We start from the raw sequence: 13,741 nt of genomic DNA, 5'->3' as shown, positions 1-13,741 counted from the left end.
GGAACAGCTACATCCATAGCTGTGGACTTACGTTTTGGGACTGCTCTGGTCCAAGTCTGCACAGCAGACATTGCAGCTCTGCTCCTCGCTGGCGTCCTCCTTCTTCCACTTCCTATCGGCTATTTTACTGAAAAAAAAGAATTCATAGAACGCGGAGAATGTTAGTTCGAGTCACGGCGATTAGTCAGGTCAGTTCTGCGAAATCGCAGGGGTTGTTCAACCAGACCAGCAAGCGGAAGGTCAGGTCAAGATAAACAAACTGTGGAAAAAACATGAGGAAATCAACTAATTGTTGATTTGGCAGTCAGCCGATAGAGACAATTAGCGCCTGGTCGAGTCGATAATTTCCAGTTTCCCAGATCTGCCCACCTACGAGCATGAGACCCCACCACCCCCCACTGCAGGGGCGGGGGCAATAGACTTTCTCTCTCGCCTGTCTATCCCCAGCCCAGCACATTGCATAAGCGGAGGAAAGCCATAGGCGAACAAACCAGTTGGACCAGAGGCAAGCGAGCGAAATATCAGTTTAGTCGAGTTTTTAGTTTAGTTTTATAGCCAGATTTATTCGCGTCACTTAGGATCTAGGTATCAAATAACTAAACATATCACACGGCTTACAAACTACTCTCGCAGGACATACAGGCATCCTGTATCTACTTACGATTATATGTATATGTATCTAGATATATGTATGTATGCATTCAGTTCTCACAGGGACAGATGTGCAGGTATCCAATTAAAGAAGGGATTTCCTCTGACTGAGTGTACACTCGATACGAATATCGAATCCATGCATGAGTCGTGTTTTGTTTTGTTTTGTTTTGTTGTGGTAGTTGTGGCCACAACGTGCTCAAAATTGACAATCAATCACAAACAATTTGCTTAACTTATTCAAATGTCTTGTTTTGCAATCGCTTACAAACGAAATTATAAAAAAATAAACAAAAACATTACACGCTCTCTCCACTCGTCACTATCCATCCACATACTATACTATATAATTTCGAAAATAAAAGAAAACCAGTCATAACCGATACCCAACCGATTCCAAATGCTGCATCTACATAATCAGCTGTTGCTGCTGCTGTTGTTGTTGCTGCTGCTGCTGCTGTTGCTGCTGCTGTTGCCGCTGATGGAAGCGCATCCGCCGGCGTGCCCAGTGCTCGTAGTTATTCCCGAGATTCTCGTAGTAGATCTGCTCCTCGGCCTCGTCGTCACCAGCCTCGTCCCCGTCGTCGGGCGGCCGCCCAAACACCGGATCACTGGTGGTCATCTTCAGCAGCACCACCTCCATGGCGCAGGCCATAAAGAGGAAGGCGAACACGGCAAAGCTGATCGGCATGCATAGCAATCTCTCCACTTGGCACACCACAACGGACGCGAACACCATTCTATCGCACTCCCTTCGCGGTGGGGTGGTTGGGGTGTGGGGATTCCTATAGCTTTGATGGTTTCTGTGGAATTGTATTCCTCGTTTTCTTGATGGGTTTTGGTTTCGGTTTGAGCTGGTGTAGTGTGATTTGTGATTTGTTATTTGGTTTTTTAGTGTTGCTGATCTCTCGTGTTTTGGGTATTTGAGGTGGCTGTCATGAGATGTTTGGTGCTTTGTTTGCTTTGATTTGGCATGGCACTCGTCAAATTGAACTGTTTTCGCCGATTTGCATTTACATTCGAGTGGAAGCACATTAATTTGGATGATTCGCCAACGAAACGAGACGCGAATCACTCCGACTCCGACACTGACAACTTTCTCGGACAAGGTTTGCCTTTGTTGTGCGCAGTTGGCTCTGAGCGGGCAACAGCTGAGACCTCAGACGAAGCTCAGTCGATGCGATGCTGCTCATAAGCCATGCCGGTTTCATTACGGAGCAGAGAGAGAGAGAGAGAGCAACAGAGAGGATGAGTGGCAGAGAGCGAGAGAGTGGGAGAGTGAGAGAGTGGGCAAACAAACATTCAGACAGGCTGGCATCAAACTCGTTAATGACGTAAGATTCAATTGTGGACTCTGGAGAAGAAGGCCTTACACCGCCGCCATCCACCCCCCCCTGGATAGAAAACCAGCCCAACGGGTCTACGTAGCGGAATCAGCCGTGACTAGGCATATTTCCCTGGCCATCTATCGCCTTTCTTCCATGATTAATCCCCCCGCATTCAAGTGGATATCTGGTCAAGCAGGAACCGTTTCGACGGGCCTCATACCCGTACCCGTACCCGTACCCATACCCGTATGCATTCATTTGTCTATAAATTAATTTTTGGCAATCTTTTTTTTCAGCGATGTGTCTCGGCCTGAACTTCATTAATTTCCAAATGCTAATTGTGAGAAACATTCCGCAAACGAGTTAGCCTCAGACGTTGTCTGGCAATTTTAATCTATGCATGCTCCTCCAAGCCGTTCATTATTCCCATTCCATTCCCCTCGCTCAACAAATCAATCGAATCGGTGACTCGATTAGACTTAGATTCTCTACTCACTTCTCTGTTTGCGAATAAATGGAGCCACAGTTGACAGAATCAACGGTTAAGTTCCCAAAGAGAAAGATGATTCGAGACTCGACTCTCAGATGCACAGATTCCACTGAAATCTGACTAAGGTATCTGGGTTAATATATGCATGTAAGCTGGGCATATCCCATTAGTATTTCGCAGCAAAAGAAATCGTCAAGTTGCCCTCTGGCTCTGTGCGGGTTGGCTTACATATATTAATGGATCAGTCGGACTGAGCAAGATGTTCTAAATTTTCGCAGAATTTTTAAAATAATTACCCGTACCACCAGAAGAACAATCAATTAAGCTTAAATGTTTAATTTGATATGTTTATAGTTTGAGCAGATTTTTCATGTTTATTCGATTTCTCTCTTTTTTATTCCATTAAAAATTAATGATAAATCTTGTATTGTCCCCTTTCTAGTCAACATAAGTTATGGAATTGTAAATATAATCTTCGGCTCAACGTTCTATCGAGGACATCTTTATTTGCCCTCAGAAAATGATTTCTTCGCTCTATTTATACGCGTCTCAATAAATGCAATTTTCCATTAATGATTGATGAATGATTTCTGCTTGTTACTTAACCCATATTTTTCCATTCCACAACAGAAATATATGTACATAAACATAGTATTTATTTTGCACAAAAATTTGTTTTGTTTTTTTTTATTATAAAATCTCCTATATAATGTCACAAATCCTCCTCATTCCATACCCACAGAACGGATTTAATATAACAATAAAATATTTTAGTTTACGTGTTTTTTAACTGTTACAAAATATCTACATGCGAACTACATGCTTCAGTGGCGCCAACAGACTGCTAGTTCAAAAATCATCCGTTGCAAGAAATTTCAAATTTAACGAAATGGTAGATATTGTTTATTAAAACGATCTGGATTTCGATGCAGCCTGCGAATATATATTGTTAAGTATATATTGTATCAATGAGAGTTTACAATTTAGTAGTTGTTAGCGGTGATGGTTGGTTATTGAATATGCCATTTGATGGAATAAATGTTGAAACATAAAACATAACTGGCTTTTTTGATTGCTCTCACTGTCCAAGCTACTTTCCACCCCAGATCACAAATGACTTTTGTGGCATTTGCAGAACTTGTTTAATTTGCACTCATACGAGTCAAAGTATATTAACAAACGGAGCATCGCTGTATATTTCTGTATAAAATGCGATAACGGTCAGAGTTAGTTTTTATTTGCTAGACTTTCGACAATTTCGGAACTTGTTTCGGTTTCTATTTCAGTATCCCTTCTGAGAAAATGCAACCTGTCCATCAACTTTCTGTCTCTGCATAAACAAAAGGAATATATATACAGGTACAAATGTTTGTGTATAATTTAATCAGCATAAGAAAACATAGCTTTCATCTATTTCGAATATTGGTTTGGGGAAGATTCCAAATGAAATGCATCTGATAATTTAGCCAGCTTTTGCTATAGCAAAATAAAACTCACCTACTCCCACTCCTACCTCTTATTCGTACGAGTATTTACACATGTCGTAGAACATAGGAACATTGTTAACAAGCCAACTAATTAAGTTGCCATTGACTGGTGCTAGTGACGAAAGGCAAACAATTGTGGGCGGTGGCTAATTGTTGTTGACACTTTTTGTTGTTCGCGGAGTTTTTTATAAAGGTGTTCGCAGAGGAAGACTGGAAGCGGCAGCGGGTTCTGCTTCTGCTTCTGCCCTTTGTTGGCAAACGATTTCCGTTTGCCATTTGTCGCAACTCTTTGGCTCTGTCTGGTTAGCCAGATGGCCAAATTCGTCTTGGGCCCAAGTCAATTCAATGGACAGTCTGTCTGTTAATGTTATGAGACGTCCAACGGTACAGTTAGCCATAAACCATTACGGGTGCAAAATGAATTTGTTAGCCAACGCGATTTGCCACCATGATCCGCTGCAGTTGTCTCTGTCTTGATGTCTCTTATGCAATCCTTAATTAAGGCGAAGCTACGTACTGGATGCCCAACTGAGATGAGGAAAGACCATAGAAAGGCAACAGCAAAGGCAACGGCAGTTGCAACTGTGCCAAGCATAAAAAATGGCAAACAATTATGTCAAATCTGTTTTTATGCGAAATGCTTTTCCTCTGCAGTTTTCTTTGCTTTCTTCGCACACGCAAACGCAATCAAGTCATGCGAAACGATGGACACGTAATCGAATTTAAGCTGCTGCTGCTGCTGCTGCTGCTGCAGTACGGAAAGTTCAGTTTCAGTTTCACTGCCAACATATCTCCTCGGGGTGAATCTGCACCTGCATCTGTATCTGTATCTGCGGCTGTGCCAGTATGTGCGAGTGCATCTTCTGGCATCTGCACGCTCGCGTACGTGGCATGGCACACACTCATTTGGTTATCGCTATTCGATTAACTCACCCGAGTAGTCGCTGGGCGCCACATTGCAGCAGGTAGGCACCGCCGACGAGGCCCACCACCGAGGTGAGGCCGAGCAGCAGGTTGGCGGCTCCGGGACGATAAAATGGCAGCTCCATGAGGCGTATGTAGGGGCGTATCAAACGCTTGCAGCACTGCGGAGGTGACATTGAGTTCGATAGCGGTAATTGCAATGATTTTGCATCGAAGCACACACACGCACACGCACACGCACACAGGAAGACCCCTCTCCCACTTTATAGTCCCACTCAACGGTTAAACAAAACTAAAGCAGTGAAATGGCCAGCATGTGTACATACAACTATCGCAAATACTTTTGGATTATCAGAGCAGAGCAGAAGTTCTCCTCCAAGTACTTAACGTACTCGCTTGGTTTTGCCCGTGTCCGGCTCTCGTTTTATTTGTTTTGGCCGCATACTCATACCTTGGCCTCAGGCAGGAGCCTTATCAGAAAGTTTATTTATCAAGATTTATACGTGACGGAGTACCCTTCGTGAGGTATTTGAGTTACGAGTAATATTTAGTGTGGTCTTGTCTGTTACTTGAATGAAAAATTAAAGTACGATTGCAGCACTTTGGAAACTGAAAGCAAACTTTTTGTTAATCTAATCAAGCATTGATTAAAGCTGCAATAGCTCAAAGTTCCAATCTCTTTCTATGTATAGAATTTATTCACTTTGTGTAGGAAAGGAAACACGATTGGGCGTTTATTTATTTACTTAATTATTATTTTTTCTTTGTGTTTTTTTTTTGCACACTGCGATTATCACCAATTAAAGTTGATAAATGTATGCGAAAGATGCTGCCAAAGACAAGAGAAGACTCTTATCGACTATATTTCTGGTAAAAGAATTTCTGATCTCTGAGATCACTGGTGGGTTGCATAACTTCCTGGGGGGCTCTTGGGGTTTTGGTTTGCATTATTCATTTTGTTTGCTGTGTGTGTGTGTCTTCAAAACAAAAGATTCTTTATTGGTTGTGTAATTCACTTCACTTGGCATCAAATTATGCGATTTTTCTACACTTTTATTGGTTATGACTTCACTTAAGCAGACTTCACTGGGGAATATCTGGATAAATAATTACCACACAATTTTGAGGGTTTTCTTCGCGTTTGTTTCGCCACGATTACAATCAATCACTTTTGGGCGAAATATTGTTGTTTTCGGTACGTGATTCTTTCGAGGTGTTTGCCACATTGCCACTCGCTAATTGCCAGCCAGCCAGCACATCACTCCACCTCCACTCCTCTCCGGCAGTCAGTCGGTTCCCGCCAAGCACAATCTCAGCCCGAAACAAACATAAATCCTAAAGGCATGGCATGACGCACTACAGATATAACCGAACCAGACTGATTAAGATCACGAGGCCCGAACTGAACTAAGGGCTCCTCCACTTCCAATGGAAACGATCTTCAAGTTAACGATTGACTCCGACTGGGAATGCGAATGCGACTGCGACTGGAGCGGCGCGACTGGATCGGCGACAGGTTTGTTTTAGCCAAGTTTTATTTGAATTGTTTACTTTCCGTTGGCACATATGTAGTATAACCGTAATATATATAAGTGGGGGATATTATACTGAATTTTGTTTGCCCATTTCGTTATTGCGGTTCGCTATATAAGCCTTTTGTTGATTTGATAAGAGCTCCACTGGCGGACAACGATAAATACATATATATATATACATATGTATATCTGTATCTGTTTCTGTATCTGTATATAGTCATAAAGGTAACGAAATTCGCAGATAAGTGCCAAGACAATTTCCGCGGTTATATCACATATGTATATACGTAGACTCCGAATAGTTGTTGTTGTATTTGTAATCTTATATGTGACAATTCTTTGGCATAATATTATTTATACGATTTATAGCTCGGTTTTTTTTGGTTTGTTTATTTTTCTGGATTTTATGTGCGTTTTCTGGCGAGTAACCGAAATGGAACTGGCCGCAATTGCGGACACTGGCTGGGGCCAACAGCTTTGCTGTTGGTCACGCAAGAAGAGGGGGGCACGAAAATCCCCTCTAAGAAAGGGCGACAAATAGACAGAAAGCCCAGTCCGGAATAGATTCATATTCTTTGTACAATGAATGGCCTTATGCAAATGCAAATGCCACTGCCACTGCAGCTGTGGTATGGAATGCTTCGGCAGCCGCCAGTCACATGTCCGAGACGGCTAATGACCAGAGTTTGGCCCAAAGAAAATATCTGAAATCGATTGGCCCCGCCATTGGCCATGCAAAAGCCTACGGCAATTAATTGGCATTAATCAAATTAATTATGAAACACTCGATAAGATTGCGGCTCCACTCCACTCCACAGAGGCAGGGAGAAGCGCGTTGGAAAGCGAAACAAACATGGAACGTGTCGGGTCTTTGGTCTAGGCCTACCTACGACTGTTGGATACCCTAAAATTAGTTAACTTCAAGATATATACATCTGTGTATATTGGGAAATGGATTCCCGGGAGACTCGCAAAGATTACTCAGAGGTTTTCATTTTATTCCATGGATACTTCTAAATATATGCAATAAATAAATAAAGTGGTCTCCATTTTTATTCCGATGGAACTTCCCAACCCATTTGTGGTTCGCTCTTTTAATGGCAAACTCATTTCATTGCTACTCGTACTCTCGTAATAGTTGCATGGGAATCGTTTCGTTTATGGGGCAGCTGCCACAGTTGACTCCGTTGCCAGAAGCTGACTCAGCCTCAGACTCAGCTTGTCTTTGGCAATCATCAAAACAGATTCCCAGAAACAGAAAAGCTTTCAAGATTCCGCCCAAGTGCTCACTGACTCCGAGTTCTGGCTGAAAGATTCACTGACTGCGCCATGAGATTTTGTCATTATTTTCATTTTGAGGTCGGCAAATTTTGCATAAATTGATATCCGTCGCTTGCACCGCAGATGCATGCAACAAATGGTCGCAGATTGTGGGCAATGAGCCAGTCACTCACTCGCAGCGAAGCGCACCCAACCCAACCCAAGCCGAGCCGAGCCCCAACTCAACTGCAGCTGCTTCCGTTCTGGTTCTCGTACTCGTACTCACCTTAATCTATCGCGCAGCAGCCTGTGGGTGGAATGGTCCCGCTGCAGCACCTGGAGGATGCGCTGGCACTGCTGCAGCCGCTGGCGCCGCCTCAGCGTCGGCGTCTCCACCTCCAGCACGGCAATGCCACTGTCCACGCTGCCGTTCAACAGCCGCTGGACAGGACTGCTCTCGGGGCTGTTGCTTTCTGGAGATTCAGCTGCCATTTGTACGCCTGTTGTTCGTTGGTGGTTGGGTTTTTGATTTTCCGTAGTGATTTTCTCGCACTTTTCACAGTCACTAAGCCATTTCCGCACTCACGCCACACGCACTCTCATGGGATTGGATTGGGTTGGGATGGGATGGGATGCACGGGTATCGTATCTCATTCTTTGCATTTGTCGCGCACATGAAACACTTTTGCCAAAAACAAATTCCGCTTCGTTTCGTTTGTTATTTTTGCAGTCGCTTGTTGCTTTTTGTTTTTTGTTTTCGTTGGGTTAATTACGCGCCAGATGCCGCCATTGTTTTGCCCCTGGGACCACCGGGCCCCAACTGCCTTTGACTTGGGCTCCAAAACACGAAAAACGCTGCTTATGGAGCAGCTTATCAGGTGCCGCCGCGATACACAAATTCAAGACTTGTCATCAGAGGCGGTGCGGTGCGGTGGGGGAGGACTGTGTGTGCCTGGGAGCGCTCCGTTTCGTACTGCAATCAAAGGAATTTCGGTTTATTTTTACGGCGAGAAACCCATAAACAAATTTCAGCTGAAGATAACGAATTTCTCGTCCCCAGATAACAAGATTCAGATCCGCTGGGCCGCCCCATCATCCCCAAACCAAAGGCGGCCCTGACGTCACTATTTTCGTTTGCTGTGCGTTGGTCTGGGACAGATATATATATGTCTCTCTCTCTCTCTCTCTGTGTCAGTCTGTGCTGAATGCTGCTGCACCCCATGCAATATGCATTTTCCAGCTTTATTCGGCCGCACGCCCAAATATGTAAATTGCCAGCAACTGGACGGGTCACGTACTATATTTGGGCCAATTAATTTTTAATTTATTAATACGTTGAGTGCATCGATTTGGGCCATGGGAGAGAGTGATTGCCACCAATGCTAAGGAATTCGATAAGCGAAACTCAACGGCGACTAACAGCTCATCCATGGATGATCTTGGGCTATGGATCGAGTGGCGTGGCCAGCCAGCCATTCATCTTCGACAGCATCAGCAACTTCTATCAACTCAACCTGACGCGTGTGTGTGTGTTAAATTATTTGGCAAAGCCCCCAGGCAAAAATCCCACAAAATTCGAAAAAGAGAAATTCTTGGGCAGCTCGGGCAGTCAAGCTCGGGGATTGTTGGCCACTTAAATGGATGACATGAAACGCTGACTGTGGACAGACCGACAAACAGAGAGACAAACAGACGAGACCGAGACCGAACCGAACCGAACCGAGAAACAAGATGATTACGATGATTCCGTATCGCATTTCGGCCCAGCTGACGACGGCGCACTTGTTGTTCACTGTCCACCAGCAGCAGCAGGCAGCAGCAGGCAGCAAAAGTTGTCTTGGCCATAGAAATTTCGTTGTGGTGAAAACGCTTAAAATGTTGAAATTCTCTGAATGGGATTTAGCTGCGGATTTGGTCAAACGGAAGGGGGGCATGGGATGGGATGGATAACTTTGGTACGTGCAACAACATGATATGCATTTTTCAAACAATGCAGCAATTATAAATGCATTTGGCCCGGACAAGTTGCCACACATCTCCCCGCTCTAAAGCCGATTCCCAATCCCAATCCGAATCCAAGTCCGAAATCCGAAATCCGTTTTGCATATCATTTTCTGTCGGCTGCAGTTTGAGGTTGGTTGAGGTTGGTCAACTGAAATTGATTTCGAATCCAAGTGCATTGCTCAATGCTACAGTGTTACCTCCATCTATCTCTATCTCTCTCTCTCTCTCTCTGCGGCGTCTATGTGTATCCGTGAGATAGTTTTGTGCAATTTTCACACAATTGTTTGCCGCAGTCGCATGGCATGTCGAATTAAGTTGTTACAGTAACTAATCTGCTGACTAATTAAACAACAATTTCGAATGCAATTGGGTCGCCGGCAAATGGGTCACCGTCACCCCTTCCGGAGAGAACTACTCTCAAGACTCTCAAAGGAGTCACTCAACTCAATTAATTATGACTGCATTTTTTCCTGTGCAAATATTTGCCACATGATTGATGTGATGTGAGATGTGGCTGTGGCTGTGGCACCCAACGAGATGGGGGCTTGCCGTAGGCCCACAGCAGTCAGTGTCTGTCTTCCGAGCTATCAATGTGACTTTTACTAACGGTTTCACACTCTTTGCCAGCATTAATTGCCGCTGCTGGTGGCACCACCACCACAACACATACATACACATGTATGTACTTGCATACAGACAAGGGGCAGAGCCGCAGGGCGCAGCCGCAACTCAACTGCCGATTCATTGGGAAATTAGTCAAAGCCATTCCATGCCAATGATGCGTTGCTTAAAGTTTCTTTTTATGTGTACGAATGTATATGTACCCTTCCAGAGTGTGCTTGGATGTTGACTGGCAGCGTGGAGATATGAACCACTGTACATAGTACGTTTAATCTCTCCCACAGGGTTCCTATTAATTGCTTATTGCTGATTGATCCGCAAGAGTATTACAAACTTCGGCCCTTACTTTCTTGTATCTTTATTGTGGTTTCCATTTCCCCCTTTTCACCTCTCGGAATTCCCACTGTGCTGCTGCAGCAAAAACACCAACAAGCTGCTTAAACGAACGGAAGTTGGCCCCACAGACGGCCACAGTCGCTGCTGCTTTAATACTGTTAACTGATGCTGTCCGATTGGTTTTGGTTATCTGTCTTTTCTTCCTCCTCCTGCTTCCTCTTCAGCGTTGTTGCTCGGCCTTTGTTCGTTTTCAATTTACGGGTGAAATGGCTTTTTTTTCCTCTGTAAAAGTTGTTTTCACAGCCATGGCTAACAAGAAAATAATGTGAAAAAAGTCCAAGCACACACTCAAAAATCAATGGAAATGATTGAGTTCCAGCGGAAGTGCACGGGTTGAGCAAACTGTTGCCATTTCTCACACTCGCACGGACCAACGGACTCCAGTCTGAGTCTGTGTGTCCGGGCACTCGTTTTTCGCTGCTGTGCAAAGGTTTTCAATGCTAAGCAAACGGCATTTTCGACTGACATTGACACCTGTCCGTCCGCCCTTTCAGCCGTCACCCATGCCACCGGAGCCCTCCCCACTGGCTCAGAGCCAAGCTAGCGCATGAGTCGCATGTTTCTCTCGCCGCTTTGGGCATATCGCACGCTCCAGTGACCCACTAGGAGTGCACGGCGATCACAGCACACACACAGGCACAGCCACAGACACAGAACACACAAACAGTTTTAGTTTTCAGTTTTGGGACAAGGCTTGGGGCTGCCTGCCTGCCCTATGGCCGCCTGCTGCCCTTCACAGTTTTCGCTTCAACGACTCCGGCCTCTGCTCGGCTGCGATGCTGTGATGCTGTTGCTGCTGTTGCTGCGCAGCCCGCTTAGTTAACTTATCGGCCGCCGTGCTACGCGACACTCTGTCGTACATACTTAGTAGGCACTACAAAAGAGTTGCAGTGTAGTTGTTTTATCAAAGCGCACCACGCGACGCAAAGGTTGAAACGCGAATGCCGTGAGTGGGTAGCCGGAGCTGGAGCCTCAGGTATGAGTCGGGCTTTGCGTTGCTCCCGCTCTCACTCACTCTCTTTCAGCCGCTATCTTTCTCTCTGTGTGCGACTGCCTGCTCGCTCTCTCTCTCTCTCTCTCTCTCGTCTATTGTTGTTGTTCAACAGCTGGCAAGGTAAGCGAACACAAATTTAGCGGCAAACTTTTGTTCTGTTCTGCACTCTGGTGTACCTGACCGAAGTTAGGGGGTAAAACATGTTCTAGGGGGTAGGGTAGGGGTGGCGTTGCCAAACGAGTTCCGTTCCCCCGTTCCCCGTTCAAGTTAAAATTGAGTTTTGGCTTTGGGATGATCGGAACGGGTCCAGGGCATGGAAAGTGCGACTCTTTTTCGCTCACTAGGCCATTTGCATAGCACCAATTCTTGTCACAAGTACTTATCTGCTTTCTTCCTCTTTGTTTCCTCTTTTGCAAGCGCTCGCTCTCCCACTCTCTATGCCTTCCTCTTTGAAACTTTTCCACTTAGCGCGTCGTCCGTCGTGTGCTAAAACGTTAATTTGTATGCATAAGGAAGCAATTGAAGATGGGAGATGTGAGATGGCACAGCAGAGAGAAGGAGTGACTGCAAGTGGCTGGGCGGGGGGCAGTGGAATCGGGAGACTGACCACTCGCCACTGGAAGAGCCGAGACTGACAGGGGGATATTCGGTTACACAAGTTCAGTTAGAAAGAAGCCTCGCGCGAAAGTAGTGACAGCAATAGTAGACAAGCTATAAATAGTTTATGCTCCGGCCAGGCAAGACGTGAAATACCCTACCTACATCTAGTAATAGTGGCCAAGACACAGAGAGAGAGAGAGAGAGAGAGTAGCAGTCGGACTTTGTTTATTGCCTCGCTTTGACCCAGCACAGAGCCGCGCCGCCTGGTGGTTTGGCTGGGAGTAGGAAGCGTTTAACTACCTTTGAGAGACATCCGATACGAGTACAGACAGACAGACAGAGCCCCAGACAGAGCTTTGTCGGAGTTTGTGTTTTTTTCTCGTTTTCTTTTCGTTTTGTGTACGCCTCACGCCACTCCATCCACCCCGCCCAACAGCACATTGCACCTGATCCACTCACTCGACTCGGCCTCACCTACGAAAAAGGTAAACAGAACTAGAAACTTAGTTCTAGTTAGATTTTCGGCATTTCAGTGTTGCTCTTACAATCACTGTACAGATGGTATTATAGTATTCATTCGTAGTAGATATACATATTTATGTATTTATCTTCTTCTGTACAAACAAACGATCTGATTAGGTATGGTATGAAAAGCTTCCTTCGTCGCTAAAGATAGAAAGAACAGATTATGACTATCCAAAATCTTCCAGCATACAGCAAGAATAACCATCAATGAAATGAACGAATGGAGAGAAAGAAGAGAGTGCACTAAACAATTCGCACATACATACATACATATGTGTGTCTGTATGTGTATATAAACCGCTGTTGTTTATGGCCAAAACGTGGGACAAATCTACCAAATCAAAGAGTTTCCATTCAGGGCCAATAAAATACGCTGGCGCCCCGAATATTGGACGGGACGGTGAAAGCATTTCATCAGCCGCACAGCCACTTTCGATGACCAGACAATTTCAATTTAATTCGTTTGCATAAATCAAATTAATGACTTATGCTTGGCCTTATTGGCGGGCCTGAGAATCGACTTAATGAGCGTAAATGTTTGCTTTTATTCTTCGATATATTACCATATTTAAAAACAAATATTTAAAAGGTAATTAAACCTTAAGGTGTACTTTTAGTGTACTTTTAAGTACACTAATGATTATTTTTAGATTTACCAACTAATTTGAGTTTATTAATTTGTTTAGCAAAGATGAAGTCCTGCCACAGGCGAAAAGTTTATTGCCGTAGAGCAAAAGTTTCGACTTGAAAATAAACTTCACAAATAGCCGCAACAAGTGGGGGCTATGGAACTTCGGACACGGCACACCCTGTGCCACTGTGCCACTCAGCCACTGAGAACTGAATGTGGAGAAACATGTGACATCTTTTAGGCTGATCCAATTTGTGACCGAGGAAATTGTGTTTCAAAGGTAATTTTGGGAGGG

The 13,741-nt window shown here is 44.6% G+C and overlaps 2 protein-coding genes across 11 annotated transcripts in view; both read right to left on the bottom strand.

The window, feature by feature from the left end:
* Positions 1-11,636, bottom strand: part of LOC111074937 (serine-rich adhesin for platelets) — a 30,066-nt gene extending 18,430 nt beyond the window's left edge. For 6 of the 10 annotated variants that reach the window (XM_041593082.1, XM_041593081.1, XM_041593084.1 and 3 more), the window contains exons 1-3: positions 11,561-11,636; positions 7,962-8,648; positions 32-127 (exon numbers count right to left, since the gene is read on the bottom strand). In XM_041593082.1, the coding sequence (XP_041449016.1) occupies positions 32-127; positions 7,962-8,167 (302 nt within the window). In that variant the 5' untranslated portion in view covers positions 8,168-8,648; positions 11,561-11,636. Of the gene's footprint in view, positions 1-31; positions 128-4,889; positions 5,042-5,896; positions 5,924-5,993; positions 6,379-7,961; positions 8,649-11,560 lie in introns of those variants that run through there. The other 4 variants (XM_041593083.1, XM_041593089.1, XM_041593085.1 and 1 more) reach the window with 3 other exon arrangements.
* Positions 549-1,766, bottom strand: LOC111074944 (chromogranin-A). The gene has a single exon (XM_022367964.2). It carries the CDS (start codon positions 1,388-1,390, stop codon positions 1,061-1,063), a length of 330 nt encoding a protein of 109 aa, XP_022223656.1. The 5' UTR covers positions 1,391-1,766; the 3' UTR covers positions 549-1,060.
* Positions 11,637-13,741: the final 2,105 nt, after the last annotated feature.

The sequence above is a fragment of the Drosophila obscura genome, unplaced genomic scaffold, assembly GCF_018151105.1.
Source record: "Drosophila obscura isolate BZ-5 IFL unplaced genomic scaffold, ASM1815110v1 contig_186, whole genome shotgun sequence".
NCBI classification, from domain to species: Eukaryota; Metazoa; Arthropoda; class Insecta; order Diptera; family Drosophilidae; genus Drosophila; species Drosophila obscura.
This window is presented reverse-complemented; position numbering and strand designations above follow the sequence as displayed.

Excerpts from the sequence above, each read along its gene's own strand:
- LOC111074944 (XM_022367964.2), bottom strand. The coding sequence starts at position 1,390 with ATGGTGTTCGCGTCCGTTGTGGTGTGCCAAGTGGAGAGATTGCTATGC.